The sequence below is a fragment of the Cucurbita pepo genome, chromosome 2 (assembly GCF_057944985.1).
Source record: "Cucurbita pepo subsp. pepo isolate OVF chromosome 2, ASM5794498v1, whole genome shotgun sequence".
NCBI classification, from domain to species: Eukaryota; Viridiplantae; Streptophyta; class Magnoliopsida; order Cucurbitales; family Cucurbitaceae; genus Cucurbita; species Cucurbita pepo.
In genome coordinates this window covers 10,135,550-10,154,665 of record NC_141799.1, presented here as the reverse complement: position 1 = coordinate 10,154,665, position 19,116 = coordinate 10,135,550, and the positions used below count along the sequence as shown (strand labels likewise).

The 19,116-nt window shown below is 38.6% G+C and overlaps 1 protein-coding gene and 1 non-coding gene across 2 annotated transcripts; one reads left to right on the top strand and one right to left on the bottom strand.

Annotated features, from left to right (window-relative positions):
• The first annotated feature begins 3,761 nt into the window (after nt 1-3,761).
• On the top strand, nt 3,762-3,901 carry LOC147793614 (small nucleolar RNA Z247). Its single transcript, XR_015420164.1, has one exon. It is a non-coding gene; the product is annotated as a small nucleolar RNA Z247 (small nucleolar RNA).
• A 5,444-nt stretch (nt 3,902-9,345) lies between these two features.
• On the bottom strand, nt 9,346-16,268 carry LOC111788646 (uncharacterized). The gene is made up of 17 exons (XM_087121663.1): nt 16,017-16,268; nt 15,790-15,936; nt 15,617-15,707; nt 15,380-15,498; nt 15,110-15,300; nt 14,781-14,991; nt 14,430-14,670; nt 13,810-14,219; nt 13,536-13,665; nt 13,258-13,451; nt 12,807-13,129; nt 12,605-12,704; nt 12,307-12,525; nt 11,742-11,981; nt 10,992-11,201; nt 9,789-10,262; nt 9,346-9,698 (listed from the first exon to the last, which is right to left on the bottom strand). Exons 1-17 carry the CDS (start codon nt 16,152-16,154, stop codon nt 9,543-9,545), a joined length of 3,594 nt encoding a protein of 1,197 aa, XP_086977789.1. The 5' UTR covers nt 16,155-16,268; the 3' UTR covers nt 9,346-9,542.
• Between the last annotated feature and the right edge of the window lie 2,848 nt (nt 16,269-19,116).

Genomic DNA, 19,116 nt, shown 5'->3' with positions numbered 1-19,116 from the left:
TTCCTTCATAGAAATTGTGGGTAATCTTGTTTAGAAGCTATAGGAACAAGTTTGAAAGGAAATGGTGGAGAATTGCTCTCGAATTTAGAAGAAACCCGAGAGTAGGAGACGCAAAATCTAAACACTTATTGCCAACGACTGGGAGATCGACCTTGCTCGATTCTTGTTCCAAACGATTGTCCCAACTTCAGAATTTATAGGAAAAACTTAAACTGACATTGAGAGCTCTAGAATCATTATGAATTGTTGGTTGAATTTTCTGGAAAATCCGTCGAAAATATCTACTCCGATCAGAGCCTCACCGACCTTGGTTTTGAATCCTAGCCGTTTGGTGTGACGATCCGTGAGTGTTCTAGAATATATACAAGTTTGGAGGAGATCCAATGGTCGAGAGTCGAGATTCGAAGGATTTTGTGCAGAAGGCACGGTGAAGGTTCTGATTTTTTAGCAGAATGGCAAACCCGTAATTATCCTTAACTTCAAGGGTATTTTGGTAATTTGCTACTTTCTGAATATTTTATTATTATTTTCTTGAAAAATCTATAATTTTCCTAAAAATTCTTCCTTCATCATTTTTCCCTTCTTGAGCATCTTGAAATTCCTTCTAGATAAGGAATTAAAAGTCTAGAAAGTCCTTAATAATTGGAAAAATGACCTTTTTGTCCTTTTCGCTTATGCTTTCACTCCCAATCCTTCTCCAAAGGTCTGAAGTCCTTAAGACTACTTTTTAGGGTATAGAAATGACTTACTAAAACCCGTTTCCTTGCTTAATCCTTGTAATTTCCTTCCTTGAATCCTTTGAGTCTTGCATAGGTGGCTTTCCTCCATTTTTGGGGTGTTACAGAACTTGGAGAAAGCTTCTAAGCACATGAAGAAGTGGGCAGACAAGAAGCGTCGCCCCCTCCAATTTCGAGCAGGAGACCAAGTCCTCATCAAGTTGAGGCCAGAATAGATCAGATTCTGCAGTCGAAAGAACCAGAGACTAGTTTGAAAATATGAAGAACCGGTTGAAGTCCTCAAAAAGATCGGGGCTACTTCTTACAGAGTTGCGTCACCCACATGGATGAAAATCCATCCAGTAATTCATGTGAGCAACTTGAAGCCCTATCACCCCGATCCAGACGATGATCAGCGAAATGTAATCACAAGACCGAGTATCGATCTGAAACAAAGAGACACCAAAGAAGTAGAGGAGATCCTAGCCGACAGGGTTAGGAAGATAGGAAGACCTGTACGGAGGATTAGCAAAATCCTTGTCAAATGGAAGAATCTCCCTACGGAAGAAACCAGCTAGGAACGCGCCGAAGATCTCGACTCCGCCGCCACCCACATCGCCAGGTTTGAAAATAGTCGGTTGACAGAGACGTCAACCAATTAGGTGGGGGAGGATGTCACGGACATGCTCGTCCAAGGCGTGTTGCCCATGGCCACATGCCCATGACAAACCAAACCCTTTATGTCTTTTCATGTTGTAGTATTTTACTTTTGTATTTCTAGGGAGTATGACGTTCGGAAAAATCATGTCTAGGCCTGCCAGACATGAAATGCCTCAAAATGTACTATAGAGGGATATGACTAGTTGTCAACTTCTCCCTACCCGATAGTTATATGCAGTAAGCCGTTGTTGTTGCCTTTTGCTTACATTCCCATATAACACCAATTTCAATTTCTCAAATCTTGCTTTCAAAACTCTCTTTCGAAATCTCTCTGCCCCGTTTTCTAGAACTTTCTTCTTGAACCGGGGCCAAAGGCTTGAGCATATGTCGCTTGGCTGTAGGCGACGCAAGAACAAATAGGCTTAACTCACTTGTTGCTGGGACGTGAGTGCCGCACAATCGCAAGTTCGCTGCCATCAAAGTGCGATTGTGACACTGTGGAGGTCTACTAGGTTTCTAGAACGTCTAGGCGATTTAACCTCATCTCACATTTCCAAGACACTCGGTACTAGCACCTCGAGTTTAGTCTAATTTCTGTGAGCACTAAGGTCTAGACTTCTGATCGCCGCCGACAATCCTATGGTGTTTGATATACTGGAAAAATTTACTGACCCAAGTAAATGTAAAACCGCTCTAGCACTAGTGCTCTAATCTTAAGTTGGCTCTCTCACCAAGATTGGTTTGGGAGATAATTATCTCAATCACCTAAAGCCCAAAATTCATAATCTAAACATTCCTGAAACTAGGTTCTTAAGGATGTCTAGGCGACTTAAGACACGGACTTTCGACTCTAGGGTACTCTTTACAAACTCCTCCAGTTTTCTTAGTCTGAGAGTACCAAGGTCTAGACTAGTAGATTGCCACTCATATTCCTAAAGTGCTTGGTGTGCTAGAGGCGTCCTGTCCTGGGTCATCATTTAGTTGACATATCTCTAGTGTACACTTAACTCAATACAGATATCTACATTCTATAGTCACCCGGAGCTATCATACAATTTCATTCATTCATATAAGCTCAACAAAGAGATAACATCATTAGTCATTCGAAACGCTGCTTACAATATATGAACCTTCTTTCTAGCACAAGAGAAAAAGCATGCAACTCAAAATCTTATCTTAGGGGCTATTTGAATTTTTCTGAAATAGGCGTCTTATTCACAACTTAGTATAATATTTTAATGCCCTAATCATGCATTGTAACCACGTAAGGTTGGATAAAATAGAATGCATGATCGATCTAATGATCCTTACCAGTATTTCTCAAGAGAATCTAATAATTACTTGGATGACGCGTGCCCGCCCTTCTAAGCTAGATTTTTAGTATATTAGGAGGTCCAAAATTTCACAAATTTCTCTAATAGGCCATAATTCAAGTTGAATTAAGGTTAGTATCAAAACTAGAGCAAAAAACTGACAAACGAAGGTCGAACCGACCAAAAAATTGCACCACACATGTGCTTGAAGGGGCAATACACAGGACTTCACGCACGAGTAGTTAGGCGCGTCTGAAAGGAGTACATTCATTCATTACATAAACCATGGCACACATAGATAGTGTTAAACCTAAAATAGATCATAACTGTATATACTAAGATAATCTAAGATTTACTAGTTGTTACCAAATCTATGATTTGAAGGGTTTGTTACCAAATCTATGATTTCATGGTTTGTTATCAAATCATAGATTTGGAATGTAATCTTCATTATACACATCTATAAATACATGAGGTCGTGACCCATATAGGTCATCGTGTCATTCAATCTAACATGGTATCAGAGCCAAGGTTTATTTTTTAAATTTCTACCATGTCTTCTTCCTCCTCTCCATCCACCATTTCCAACACCGTCTCAACTACCATGGCGACTTTTGGCCCAATCCCTCTACCCCATGTTGTCACAATTCGTCTAACCAAAAACAACTTCATCATATGGCGTGCCCAGCTCCTCCCCTACCTACGGAGTACGAAGCTTATGGGCTACCTCGATGGCACCAATGTTGCACCTGCCAAGCTAGTCCCTTCCTCAACTACTGCTAGTGCTGAGCTGGTCTCTTATCCGGCCTATAATCAGTGGTATGATCAGGATCAACAAGTCCTTAGCGGCCTTCTCTCCTCCATGTCTGAGGAGATTCTTCATGATGTGGTTGCCGCTACTACGTCCAAGGAGGCGTGGGATACCCTGCAGCGGATGTTTTCATCGTCAACTCGTGCTCGCACTACTCAGATTCGTGTTGAGCTCGCCACGTCCAAGAAACGAGATCAATCTGCTGCAAATTATTTTTGCAAAATCAAAGGGCTAGCCACCGAGCTGGCTGCCACCGGCTCTGCCTTGCAGGATGATGATGTGATCGCGTATCTTCTCGCTGGTCTTGGCCCTGACTATGATCCCTTCGTCACCTCAATGACTACCAAGAGTGAAGCCCTCACGCTTGAAGATGTGTTTGCACATCTAATGACGTATGAAGCTCGCTAACTACAACACCAGGCTGAACTTCAGTTAAATCCGAGATCTTCGGCCAATTATACTGGTCGTGCTAAACTTCAGTTAAATCTTGGATCTTCTGCCAATTATGCTAGTCGTGGTGGTCAGCAGAAGAATCGTGGGCGTAGGGATCGTGGTCGTGGTCGTTCTCAAGGTTATGCACCCTCTCGTCCTGCTGGTGATCGTCGTGGCCCTTCTGCTCGTCCTTCCTGCCAGATCTGTGGCAAAGTGGGGCATACTGCTATCCGCTGCTGGCATAGGATGGATGAGTCCTATCAAGATGAACCTTCTTCTGCTCCTCCTACGACACTGGCGGCTACTTTCTCTTACAAGATTGACCCAAATTGGTACAGCGACACAGGCGCTACGGACCATATCACCAGTGACCTAGATCGTCTCGCTGTGCGTGAACGTTATCATGGAGGTGAACAAGTTCAAGTCGGCAATGGAGCAGGTTTGCGTGTTTTGCATACTGGTCATTCTCTAATTAATACTGCTACTCGTCCTCTTGCATTGCGTAATATTTTGCATGTGCCTGAAATTTCCAAACATCTTCTTTCCGTTCATAAATTTTCTCGTGATAATGACGTATTTTTTGAATTCCATCCTTGGCATTTTTCTATAAAGGATCGACACTCAAGGAAAAGTCTCCTAAATGGGAGGTGTGAATCTGGTCTTTATCCTATTAAGCCATCCGATGTCGATAATCTCAAGCACGCCTTGGTGAGTAGATCTACTATTCACGCCCAATGGCATGCACATCTTGGACATCCTTCATCTCAAGTAGTAAAATCCATTTTGCGTCTAAATAATATTTCGTGTGCTAGTGAGTCATCTTTGTCAGTTTGTAATGCGTGTCAGTTAGCAAAGAGTCATCAATTACCATATACTAGTTCTTCCCATAGGTCTTTGTCACCTTTGGAACTTATTTTTTCGGATGTTTGGGGCCCTGCACCTCCATCTGTTGGGGGTTTTAAATATTATATTAGTTTCATTGATGATTGCAGTAAATTTTCGTGGATCTATTTGATGCATGATCGTACAGAAGCTCCTCGTATATTTTTGCAATTCCAAGCTCATGTTGAGCGCCTCCTAGATACTAAAATCAAGTGGGTCCAATCTGATTGGGGTGGGGAATATCAGAAAATTCATAACACATTTTTTCGTTCCCTTGGAATTGGTCATCGTGTTTCGTGCCCTCACACACATCAACAAAATGGGTCTGCTGAACGCAAGCACCGTCATATTGTTGAAACTGGCCTAGCCCTTCTAGCTCATGCTCATGTACCTATTAAATTTTGGGACAACGCGTTTCTTACAACCACATATCTCATCAATCGTCTTCCTACTCGTGTCATCTATAAAAAATGCCCCTTAGAGCTTCTTTTTCATACCCCACCAAATTACTCCTTATTAAAAAAATTTGGGTGTGCTTGTTGGCCTCATCTTCGTTCTTATAACAAACAAAAGCTCTCTTTTCGATCAAAGGAATGTGTCTTTCTAGGCTACAGTTCTTCACATAAAGGGTATAAGTGTCTTGACACCGATTCTGGTCGTGTCTATATGTCTAGAGATGTCATATTTGATGAAAATGTTTTTCCATTCAAGAGAGCCCCACCTAATTCTTCCCCAACCATACAGTCGACGCATAATGCCCCTGATTTGTGCACCTTGCATTTGGGTAATAGCAGTACTAATTTGGAGAATGATCACATGCATATGCCTAGGCCTACTAACTCTTTGGATGCAGTGGTGTCTACATCAGCTTCGGAATTGCAGCAACAATCCTCCGCGTCGCTGCCATGCGAATCGGCGTTGGTTGTTCCGCCAATGATTGAGGCCTCGGCTCCTCCGCCAGCAGATGATATTGTGCAATGCCCGGTCGAATCCTCGACCGCTGGTCAACCAACTGCTATAGCATCGGTTGCTCCCCTCGCAACGGCTGATACGGCCGTCCCCTCAAATGTGGATCCTGCACCTACTACTCATCTGTATGGTACTCGATTGAAGCACAATATCAAGAAACCCAAGGTGCGTACAGATGGAACAGTAACATATCTTGTAGCTCGGTCTTCTGCCTCTGAACCTACTTCACATATTACTGCTATGGAGCATCCCCTCTGGCGTCAGGTAATGAATGATGAATTTCAGGCACTTCAAAAAGATAAGACATGGCACTTGGTTCCTTCTCGTGCTGGTCTTAACGTTATTGATTGCAAATGGGTTTTCAAACTCAAGCAAAAGCCAGATGGCTCTATTGATCGCTACAAAGCACGCCTGGTTGCTAAAGGTTTTAAACAGTAGTATGGCGTTGATTATGATGATACCTTTAGCCCAGTTGTTAAGCCCACTACCATTCGGCTCTTATTATCTCTTGCTATTTCTCGTGGTTGGGCTATTCGGCAGATTGATATTCAAAATGCTTTTCTTCATGGCTTTCTTAATGAAGATGTTTATATGAAACAGCCCCCTGGATTTGTGGATTCTCAACACCCTGGTTATCTCTGCAAGCTGGATAAGTCGATTTATGGCCTTAAACAAGCTCCGCGTGCCTGATTTTCTCGCCTTAGCTCCAAACTATTACAGCTGGATTTTACACCTTCAAAGGCTGATGTCTCTCTTTTCATTTTTAACAAAACGGGCATTCAGATGTATATCCTCATCTACGTTGATGACATTATTATCATCAGCTCATCTTCTACGGCTACTGAGAAACTTCTTACACATTTTCAGGATGATTTTGCCGTCAAGGATCTTGGTATTTTGAGTTATTTTCTTGGGATTGAGGTCCGCCATACTTCCAGTGGACTTATTCTGACACAACATAAATACATTCGAGATTTATTAGCCAGAACCAATATGCTCACCTCCAAAGGTGTGCCCACACCTATGCTTCCCAGTGAGAAGTTGTTATTGAATGGTGGTGAAAAGCTCTCACCTGAGGATACTACTCGCTATCGAAGTGTCGTTGGTGCTCTCCAATATTTGTCTCTGACACGTCCTGATATATCCTTCTATGTCAACAGAGTGTGTCAGTTCATGTCCTCTCCGACTTCTATACATTGGGCGGCAGTCAAACGAATTCTCCGTTATCTACATGACACTATTGATATGAGTTTGTGTCTTACAAAGTTCAGCACTGATTTGTTGAGTGCCTTTTCAGATGCTGATTGGGCTGGGAATCCTGATGATCGTCGAAGCACTGGAGGCTATGTGATCTTCTTTGGTGGCAATCTTATCTCTTGGAGTTCGAGGAAACAATCGACAGTTTCTCGTTCTAGTACGGTAGCCGAATATAAGGCGGTTGCTGATGCCACTGCCGAATTAATTTGGATCCAAGTCCTCTTGTGTGAGCTCGAGATCTCGCAAGCGCGAGCGCCTAGCCTATGGTGTGACAACATTGGTGCCACCTACCTATCCGCCAATCCAATCTTTCATCGACGGATGAAGCATGTTGAGGTTGATTATCACTTCGTTCGTGAACGAGTATCGACTCGTCAGCTTGATGTTCGACTCATATCTTCCAAGGATCAGCTCGCCGATATCATGACAAAGCCACTGCCAGCTCCTTCTTTTAGCCATTTTAGGCGCAATCTGAACTTAGTAGTACATCGTCCAGATTGAGGGGGGGTGTTAAACCTAAAATAGATCATAAATGTATATACTAAGATAATCTAAGATTTACTAGTTGTTACCAAATCTATGATTTGAAGGGTTTGTTACCAAAAGTATGATTTCATGGTTTGTTATCAAATCATAGATTTGGAATGCAATCTTCATTATACACATCTATAAATACATGAGGTCGTGACCCATATAGGTCATCGTGCCATTCAATCTAACAGATAGGAGCAACTACAATGATATGGGTTGGGAATTTAGTTCAGGTCACGCAGAGTAGGTCGGATCTACGATTCGTGTCCCTGTTAGGTGCCAGCCACGTTGCTTCACTTTGTGTGCGACACATGTCTACCGCTCATCCTAACACACTTATAGCCCCATTCCATAACACATGTCCCCATTAGGTGCCAGCCACAATGTCACGATTATGCTTGTCCAAAACGTGTCGCCCACAGCCGCATGCCTGTTACACGCCGAAACCCTTGCCTTGTACTACTTTATCACTTTCTTTTACTGCTGTCATGTTGTATTATTTCCTTCTTGTTTTTGCTAAGAGTACGACGTTTCGTCGAAATCATGGCTACGCCTGGTAGACATGAAATGCCTCAAAATGTACTATAGAGGGATGCGACTAGTTGTCAAATTCTCCCTACCGGTAAAGTTATATACTATTTAAGCCGTTGTTGTCGTCTTTTGCTTACATGCTATATAACATTACTCTCAATCTCTCTCTCATTCTTGCTTTCCAAACTCTTTCCAAAGTCTCTCTGCTCCGTTTTCTAAAATCTTCTTTTCAAATCGGGGCCCGAGACATGAGTATACGTTGCCCGACCATAGGGAACGCAATCTGAAGTTGACTTGACTCACTCAGTGCTGAGAATGACTACCACACAATTGTCAAATCCGCTAACAAGAAAAAGGGATTGTGACACACCACATACACCATACACCTGAACAGGCCCTCTAGCCCCTCCTAACACACAGCTTATTGCTGTTCAGACTTTATCAAGCAATCAGGTATACTTTTCTATTATAAATGAGATACATGTCTTGACTAACATCTTTGATTACAAATGGTAAGCAGTTCAAACTTCTTTGGTCTCTTTGAGTTACTGTTTAAACTTTAGAGACCATTAGTAGGTATGAAAGGGGGAATAAAAATTAAAGTGTCACAATCAATATAACAAGAAAGAGATATTGTAAATAGTTTTATATTGAGACTACAGTTGTCATTGATTTAGCATAATGTGCGCCGTCGATAAATGTTATGAATTATTCTCTGCTTGTTGGGGTCGATGCTGAGAAAGAACTTGTATGTGGGATAATCGATTATCTTAAACAATACACCTAGGACAAGCAATTAGAGACATGGGTAAAACTCTCCCTCCTCTCGAAAAATGTACTGCCCACTGTTATTTCTCAAGAGATTGCAAGAAAAGATGCAGAAAGTTCATGGCTGCACATTTTTTGAGTGTCCTAGACCATTGGTGCCTGCAGCAGAGCTTCCTCTAGCTTTGGGAGCTCCGTGGTGTACCACATATCATGCTTCTTCTAAGATGAACAGTGAAGAAAATGCTCGGTTTTGGTTTAGTGTCAAATATACATATCGATACAGGAAAATTGTGAATCGGCTGCATCATTATACTTGCAAATTCATATTCACTTTGTTCAATCATTCAAATTCTTGAAGCGGATTTATTGTAATTTTTGTGAGAAAATTTGTAGTATTTTTCGTGTGATCAACTTGAGAGGCATAAAAAAGGGCCATGAAGAAAGAAAGTTGTAAGGACATCATCTTCCTCCATCCTTCAAAAAACCTATAATTCACCTTCCAATGAAATTAGATAAAATTTCTTTCATAAACTGTAAAGACTATACAAAATTTTCATCAACTAAAAGATCACCTAATAACAAACTCTAAGAATACATGTAAAAACTCATCCGAATATATTTGAAGAACCTATTGGGTGAATCTCCATAATATATATAATATTATCCCAAACCTCATCCACTTCTAATTTTCTTTCTCATTTTATCTTCTTTTCTATACCTCTCTCGCCGTTCTTCTCTTTGCCGCTTTTTAGACAGCTGCTCGTTTTTGGCATTCTCCGCTTCAAGCTCTTTTCTTTTCTTCTCTTCTTTGATCTTTCGTTTCTTCATCTATAAGGACAAATTTGAGATAGAAAATATGGATTAGAAGTTATCTTATTATATTCTAAGAGAAGGAAAAAAAAAAAAAAAATGCATTACTTTCTCATGTCTCATAAGTTGAAGCTGCTGAACAAGAGCATGAACTTTCCGTTCACGAGGCTCCATCACGACAGCTCTTCGCTTTTCAAGAAGTGGCCTCTGTTGACTAGGTTTATCCTTTGGTTTTGATTTGAATGGCAAGGCTGCTTGTAATGATTTGGGAATCACCAATGGATTGAACTTCCGTTTCTGCCTTTCGATTGGCTTGTACACTGAATCCTTGTTCACAGGAATGGGAAGATTATGTTCTTTCCTGAGTTCAGCCACAGTTTTCATCCCTTGCCATATTCGACCACGAGGTTGCAATGCTGTAGTCAGCGGGTTGTAGAATTGAGGAATTTCAACTTTAGTCCATGCACGCAAGAAAACTACATCACTCATCCGAATCTTGTCCTCGAAGGTACATCTAGCAATCCCTTCCTTGGGGACTCCCCCTCTCTTCTTGGGCTGGTTACCAATCTCCTCTTTCGCAGCCTGCAGATAGATAGCATTGGTTGAAACTAGGAATTAAATATCCATTGATGTATAGATATCATTATTCCAGGCGTCCAACATAGCCTGGAGTGAGAATCAATACTTTTACAACTGTAAAAGTTACCAACAGACGAGAAAGAAAAGTAATCAAATGATATCCTAACATCCCTGCAAATACTTGACCCTACGTCTAGCTACACATATTGACCATCTACAGATTTACAATGGCAAATTACATAGAAGAACTGGTAAGGGTCATTCAGTTACAAAATCTATAAATTGATAAATAAATCTTCTATTTGTTCTTTTATTGCTTTCATCAGATCAGCAAGCAAGCAAGCCAGGCTTAAGTTTCATTCCTCAGTAAATAACTTTTATATATCATTTTTTGTTTATCTAGAAACTAAGCTTTCATTGGAAAAAAAAATGATAGAAAATACAAGGCAAAAATATTTACGGCCGATCACCTATATATCATGAAAAGTCATCATAAGAACCAATAATTCACACTGTTTAAACAGAAGCCAGATCACGGTTCAGTAGTTCATTAGCAAGCAGACTATAAGAGAATATATAATTGGAAAAAATATGGGGGTCAGGACAAGTACGGGTGAGGTACATAAGAATTTCCTGTAGTAAGCATTACAATAGAAAGAAACAGAAAAAGAATAAACTCTCTATGAGTAGGAAAAATAACATGCAAAATGTCTCTATTTGAAACAGACATACCTTTTTGACCTGGCCTCGAATACCACTGACAGTTCGAACAGATGCACCTTCAAAACGAGCTATTTCAAGATCTGAAGTAAACATATCTTTTATAAGTGCTGTCTTCTTAAAAATTTTGCATGGATAACCAACTAGCTTGATTTTCTTGACCACCCGCTCTTCATGATTGGATTGGAGCACAGTAGCTGTTGCACATATTCTGAACGATGCCTGAGAAGCCATACAAAAGGTCTATAAAAAGCTAGAAAAGGCCAACAAAAGATGGCAATAAAAACTTCAAAGTAAAGTTTGGCATCAAATATTTAATCTATAATGCAAACAGCTGAAATGGCACAAGACAAACCTTATGCTTATGGGGAAAAAAATTAATCAAATGTTCATGTCATACAAGAATATGTACATAAAAGATGAATTAAAATGCAGTGATTCGTGAAGACTCCAGAGGATAAGACATTCTCAAATGATGAAGAAAATAAATTCACAAAAAAGAGCCTCATCTAGAATACAAATAGCAAAAGATAGCTATGAACACTTAGCATTCATTCTTGCCGTCTTTCGCTTTTATGCCAAATTGAATACTTCAGATGGTATCTAAATTGAACACTTTGGACAGACCAACCAGAGAACTATTCCTGCACTCTTTCATTTCTTATAAGAAACTAGACCTTAACTTTCAAAAAGGAATACAAAGGGGTGGAGACAAGGAGTTACCACCAAACCAAGAGGATTACAAAAGAATTTCCAGTATACCTGATTGCTCGATAAAGTCTGAACAGCAATAAGCCCTGTGTTAGGAGGGGCTAGAGGGCCCCAAAATATTGCTAGACAGTGCATATGTTCAGGTGTATATTTAAGCATGCGGTGCCTCCCATTTGAATCTTCAATTGCATAAACAGGGGTACTTTGGAAACGTCTCCATCCAACCGAAAAAATTAATGGATCTCTAGTCTTCAGTACCTTCTTATGCCACCTATGTCGTTTTAATCTGACCTGCAAACATATTATTAACATATTATTGCAAGATAACTGGGTGAAAGAAGAACACACTTTGAATAACTTTTCCAAAAAGAAATAAAGCTTTAATCAAGGAATGAAGGACATCGATAGAGTGATTGGACAAGAGCTTCAATCTCAATATCTCTTTATATCAGGTTCATGACCCCTTCTGGGGTTAGAGTGTTATGGTTTAATTACATTATCGGAAACTTAGTAAGGTGAGATACATGCAATCGACAACTTCTCAGCATGACACAAGAAAAAAAATACAGACTAATCAAGTTAATAAAAAAAAAAGAGAGATCTCTTAAAATATTACCTGCATGTATCCAACGTCATCCTCCCCCGGCCCAATTCCTCCAACCAAAATTGGCTGGCAAGGATCAAAATGCTCCACCATCTCACAAGGAACACCATGAACTTCCAATCTTACGTATGTCCCTGATTGGAAGCCCTCAATCCCCAACCGGAAGGCTTCATCAATATTATCAAGTTCAGCTTTATTCCTTTGTTTCCTAATTTCAATTTCCTCCTTCATCTGAAACAATCAAGCATGAAGCAGTGCTCAGGGTCATGCAAAAACTACCAACCTTTTAAAAAGGAGGGAGAAGGTTTACCTTGTCATGATAATCATCACCTTCATTAGCTTCACTGTGGTTTAACTTTCCCTCACCTTCTATATCACTTCCATCCTCCGGTGCCTTAGATCCAGCATATGTAGGTCAGAGTTAAGTCTCTAACAAATTCTTAAAAAAGAGAATTAAGATAAATAAAAGGTGGTGGAAAAAACAAGTATAATCAAGATCATCAAAAGGATATTCAGCATCGAACTGTGCCCGAAGGGCAAGCTTTTTCAGCCTGCGCTCCTCAATTGTTGAGTACTCTGCCTTTTGGACCATGGCACCGGTAGTTTTATCAGCACTCTCATACTTCTCACCAGTTTCTAGATCTTCAAAATCAGCATACACATCATCTTCTTCAACTTCGTCCTGAGAAGATTTATTTCTGAGAGCAGCTTTTGACCAATCACCAGTGACAAAGCGGTCACGAATGCTCTCCACATTATTATCATTGAAAAAGTTTGTAAATTTAGAATAATCCTCAGAACTGGCATTTGCACCATCCACTGCTTTACTTTCATTCTGCCATTAACAATATATTAAAACGTTAAAAAGTGACCACTATTCGCACAATCGGAAAACCAACAATCAAAAACATGAAATCTTAAAAAAGGGAATATATTTTTAAAAAATTAGTGCAAAGAGTAAACCTTATTTCCCTCGCCTTTAGGCCTAAAAAAGTGGTCCTCGTCACTTTCTTCATCATCATCACCTTCATCCCTTGAGGTTGTAGATGTTTGTGTGGATTTCCCATACACATGTTTCATGAGATTCACGTGTTGCCGAGAGATGGTCCTTTCTAACAAAGACTCCTTCCACTTTGAGGAGTTACCCATGCCTCTATCTACAAATAGAGTAATAAGGTGGTCAAATTATCAATGGAACAAAAAAATAAAAACTGCATACAACAGATTTACAAGGAAAATACCATTTTCCTCGTCATTATCATCCTCATCCTCATCCTCATCTTCATCTTCATTTTCATTTTCATCATCTTCTGACAACATTTTTTGACCGTCAACATCACTGTCATTGTCATCTTCTTCTTCATCTGAATCCTACAAAGATATAAAAGAAAATATAAGGACACTAACAACGTTCTTTTTTGGCACATTGCCTGCAAAGTTGACATAAATTGGATTGTGCACACAAAATATAAATGAACAGCCGCATCATTTCCAAAATTAAGTCAGTCACGTTACCATGAGATCATCAGAGTCAACATCATTTCCAAAAACAGCTTTTCTCCTAAGCCTCCCTTCATGAAATTCAATATGTTCCTTCATATGGTCTTCAACAGGGGATTTCTGATTTAACAAATCATTATGCTCTTCTTCATCAGTGCCCTCACTTTCAAATTTAGCCTTTTTCAGGGTAAGGTCATCTTGATCGGACGACTCCGAATCATCGGTATCATGTATTACACCAGGTCTATCAAGTTCCACCAACCCAGGTTGACGTTGCTCTGCCGGCTCAATACTATGGATCCCATTTAAGTTGTCAGGTTTTCTGCCAAATAGGGAAATGAAGCTCTTCTCTAACTTTTCGTCAACTGAATATTTTGTGTTCTGGAGAGACTTCACCAGAACTTCACCCACATCTTGAACTTTACCTGATTATAGCATAAGAGTTACTTCAAAATAAGTGACGGATGACTGCTAATATGCAGAGAATGTGGTATTAAAATTAAAATGAGTAGTAATTAAATATTCAAACCAAATTGATGACTATTCATCGTTTTCAACATGCTTCTTTAAATTTACTAAATCTTCTATTTTCCCATGACAACTATCAAGGCAGTAAAATAATGGAAGCCAATTACCTTTGGTTGAAGGAACTTCTTTATCATCATCAACTTGGGAATACTGAACGAAATGGTCATTAATATTTATATAAACAGCATCCTTATCGTACAAAAGATCCCCAAGCCCAGACATAGGAGCATAAAACAATTTTTCCTTATCACGTAGTCCTTTCTTCTTGGCAGCAGATGGCAAAGGACAAGGATCAGCCAAACTGGTTACATTAGCCAAATTAAAATCACCCACGCCAGAGATGTGAACCTGATTTATGCATTGAAAATAAGGTAATGTAAAAACAATGTTGTAAACAATAACATAAACAGATAATAAATCCTACAGAAAAGCAAAAGCATCAACCAGAGAAGTGGTACCTTAGTTTCCTTCTTCAAATTACAACCTCGAAGATAACCATATAGTGTGATATTTCTATCACATTTATTATTCATATGAACTCGTTCAGGTGGAGTGACATCTTCAAATCGATCAGATAAAACATATGGATGGTTGGTACGCCAAGACAGTGGCTGAAACTTCATCACAGAGATAAACCGAGCAAGATTGTGTACTTCACGTTTAGTGTACCTGTCGATGAGAGAAAATTGAGTATACAAAATCACATATCAACCTATTGCAAACATTAAATGATGAAGTGTAACAAAAATGAATGTTTGAAGATAGGAGTGAAGAAGAAGATCCTTACTTTCCATGAATAAGCCCAGACAGATAAAATAATTTTGCTCCTGTGCGTATCTCAGTCCAAAAGCGATGTTTAAGATGCTGCTTTGTTTTCCTCAACTTTTTTGCATCCTTAAACTTATCAAGGTGAGTGAGAACTCCCATAACTTTTGGAAGTCCGTGATTATGCAAAATGTTGAGGAACTCAAAAGTCTCCTGTGATGTTGGTAAGATATTTAAATTAATTGACAAATTTCATTATAATCTTCAAATAAGTGGAATCATGGTATCTCACCATCTCAAAACCGTAACTACCATCAATTAGAAGCAAAGTCAAATCAGCAAACTTCGCTGCGTCAATCATCCCATTGATATCATTTGGGCACTCTACAAACTGCAACCGCCTTTGTTTACCTGAAAAACACACACATTGAGAATACAAATCCCCAAATAAAATAGCCAAAACACTGAAAAATGAGTTTGTGTGTGAAACAAGAATGAAAATTAAGTTATAATCGGCAATAGAGTGAACCTGACACAATTGTAATCGGCCCACGAACATCAGGTAGATTATGTTTGGTATAATGCTTAACAAGAGACTTTATTAGAAGAGATTTTCCAACCTACAGTAAGTAACAACAATTAAAAGAAGAAGAATTAAAAGAGATGCAAGTGATAAAAATATAGAAAGTAATAAATTCAGACCTGGGGAGGTCCCTGTACAACAATAACATAGGGAGCTGGTTCACCATAACAACGATCGATTGTGGGAACATGAAGCCTACGTTGTTCTTTCTCGACAGAACGAGATTGCAGGCGCTTAGCTTTCACTGATGAATTAAAAGCAAAAGCCTAGAAAAGAAAAACAAGAGTTAAGTTTAAATTTAGTCGGAGGCATGGATTGATTAGAATACAACAAACAATTAAACTACCTTCGGATTGTGCTTCCTGTCATTCTCAGAAACCTCCCCCTTCTTCTTGTGCTCTGCTTTCTTCTTTGCATTGGGACCAGATTGGCGAGACCTGTGAGTCTTGTGAGACTGATCATCGCCAGTTGCATTCACGGCCATATGAACAAATTCAAGAGATGGGTTTAAGGACAAGGAGGCCGGCGGGTTGAAGAACTAAGACGGGCGGAGGGAGATGAAGAAGGGTTTAGGAGAAGAGGGAATTTCGAAGCCCCGCACCAATATCTTTTCATTTATATCTTTTAATTTCATAATTTTTAAATTTTTATTTATTTATTTTTTTTTTTTTTTTTTAACGAACGGGTTGGGTAATGGGTTTTCTCTTTTAACAGTTTTTTTAATCTGTATTATTTAAATTAGATGCTTTAATTTAATAATATTGAAATTTTAGTCTATTATACTTTTTGTTTTTCTTTTGCTTTTTTATAACTTTTATTATTTAAATTATACGTTTTAATTTAAAATCTTTCATATTTTAATTTATTAAGTCCTTTTTTTTTTCTTTTTAACTTTTTAAAATTTATATTATTTAAATAATGTGTTTCAATTTATTTATTTTTATTAGGTTTCCGTAGTTATTTTAAATTAAAGAAAGTGACTAATTTTTTCTTTAGTTCTTTTTTAATATTTTATTATCTAAATAATGCATTTTAATTTAATGATATTCTAAATTATAGTTTATTAGAATTTTCACATAGCTTATTTTAAAAGGGTAGAGTTTTTTTATTTAGACTTCTTCTTTACTGCTATATCGGGAGTTACTGCACGTATTAGTTGACGTAAAGCAGATAGTGGATTTGTTTCTGTTTTTTGTTGAATCTTTTTCATGCCTCGATAGATAATTTGATAAGCCAATGATTTTTTTCCGTGTTTCAAAATACGGTTAACCAACATGTTAACTAATCGATTACGATAAATTGGATCGGATTTTGCAATTTATTTTTCTGCAGTACTTCAACGTGACATGAGGGTGAAAGGGGTTCAAAAATCAGTTTTCATTTTATAAGGGCTAAAATCATTTATTTTGGCTTAATTTTTTTTTTCCTAATTTATGTTATTTAAACTATATGTTATAATTTAATAATCTTTGAAATTTTAATTTATTAGGTTCCTCCTTTCTTTTACTTTAAGTTTTTTCATTGGGCTTTTCTTTCTGAGTTGTATTATTTAAATGATTGTGTTTTTAGTTACAATCTTGAGAATTTAAATTTATTAGTGTCTGTGTAACCATGCAATTTCTTCGTTGCCACTACATGCATGTCATCCTCATCATTACATAGGTATCTTATACTTTATGTTAATTTTTACTAAATAAAAAATACCAAAATTGTAAAAATAATCCCATCAGGCTATCCACTTCCACTCCATACCCAATAGGTAATACTAGTCCTAGTCCTAAAGCACTCCTCTTAGAAGACCTAAGGTCACACTGTGAATAAAATGAACCTTATCATAATACATATTTCTAATATTTGAACAATGATTCAAAATTTAGATTTGAACATCGTGTTTCGGTATTTTCCTGTGTCTACTACGACATATTTTGGTTCTGACATCCTACAAGAAATATGGGTAGGTTATCCCACGTACATCTAAGATGACTCAGGCCATGAAGTGAGTTTGAATAGAGTAGTACCTAGTGTCACAACCATTCTATGAAAAGAGTAGGTAATGACCCTCATGCGCAAACAGACAATGTGGTGACATAGAAGGGGTTCCAATCGACTTATGTGAGGGTCGAGATAAGACAAGTTCCATGATGTGACCGAAGAGAACATACCATCAAACACACCATGAAGAGTGTGCATTGAAGCCAAGCTAAGACATAAGCAAGATAAAGGCAAATGGTTGACATGAGTGTCAAATATAGACTTGAAAAAGACCCGAGTAGGGCCTTGATCCTCAACCTTGGAGGTCAAAGTTCCAGTAGAGTTTGGGCATGTGGCTTTGGATTTAAGTTTGTATATGTAAAATATAAATGCTAACCAAATTTAGTTTCAATTGGATACCCAACAAACGCTCCAAGAGACCATATGATTGTTCACCAAAATCATGTCTACTCTTGCTTGACAAAAAAATACTTCAAAATGTACTACAAGGGGAGACATGCTGTCAATTCTCCACCACCCCTATGTCTTGAGCGACTTTCTTTGAAATGAGTTTATCAAGGACAATGTTAGATGATGTGCCTGTGTTAACATTGTGCCCCCACCCTTAAATAAGTTAGTATAAACACATGCTATTGGTACAGAATCCTTAAATAACTTAGCATGGACATGTGATGATTCATGCCTCGATAGAATCGGGATGGATAGATGTTTGGATGCCCATTGATAAGAACGACATATGAGTCCATTTTTTATAGACATGTCCGAGCAAGCTACGATAGTTGATGACATCTTGGGACTTGGGATGACATTCTGATATAAAAGGCATGTCATTGGTAACCAAGGTGACAAGATGTGATGCAACGACACATGAATGACAATGATCTAGAGTAGGGACAAGGTCGTGCCGGATGATTTGGTCTAGTGTAGAGGCAAGTTGGTTAAGGTCACAAATGATTGAACATGCACGCATGGGCGGCGTTTATGACTAAACAAGCTAAGATTCCACATGAGGGATGTTCGGTTAGCAAAGGAGAACCTCGTCTAAGGTCCAACGAAGCCATAAAATGGGACAAAAAATGTGAATAAGACTTGAGTTTCCCTTAAGACTTGTCATGAGTGTGTTAAGATCATGACGCCACACGGTTGAAAATGTACGATTGTGATACCTAGTATGAGTATCATGGTACACTTAAAGCTTGAGTTGTACATCCTAGGGAGACATTTTAGGTTATAAGTTCACGGGTTCTAGCTCCAAGGGTCCATCATAACACTTAAGTCAACCTAAGCTTAATGTATCATAAAATTCATAAGCCCTTAACATGTCAACATATCATAACTCCAGCATACATGAAAATCCTTATTATATGTTCTTATGTCCATAAAACTTTGCATAAATCCTTATTATATGATATTAGATCGTACATTAAAATTTCATACATAGTGGAGTTCATTTA

Excerpts from the sequence above, each read along its gene's own strand:
- LOC111788646 (XM_087121663.1), bottom strand. The coding sequence starts at position 16,154 with ATGGCCGTGAATGCAACTGGCGATGATCAGTCTCACAAGACTCACAGG. Across the intron at positions 15,301-15,379 it reads GTAGTTACGGTTTTGAGATG|GAGACTTTTGAGTTCCTCAA; the intron begins GTGAGATACCAT and ends CCAACATCACAG. Across the intron at positions 14,992-15,109 it reads TCTGGGCTTATTCATGGAAA|GTACACTAAACGTGAAGTAC; the intron begins GTAAGGATCTTC and ends TCTCATCGACAG.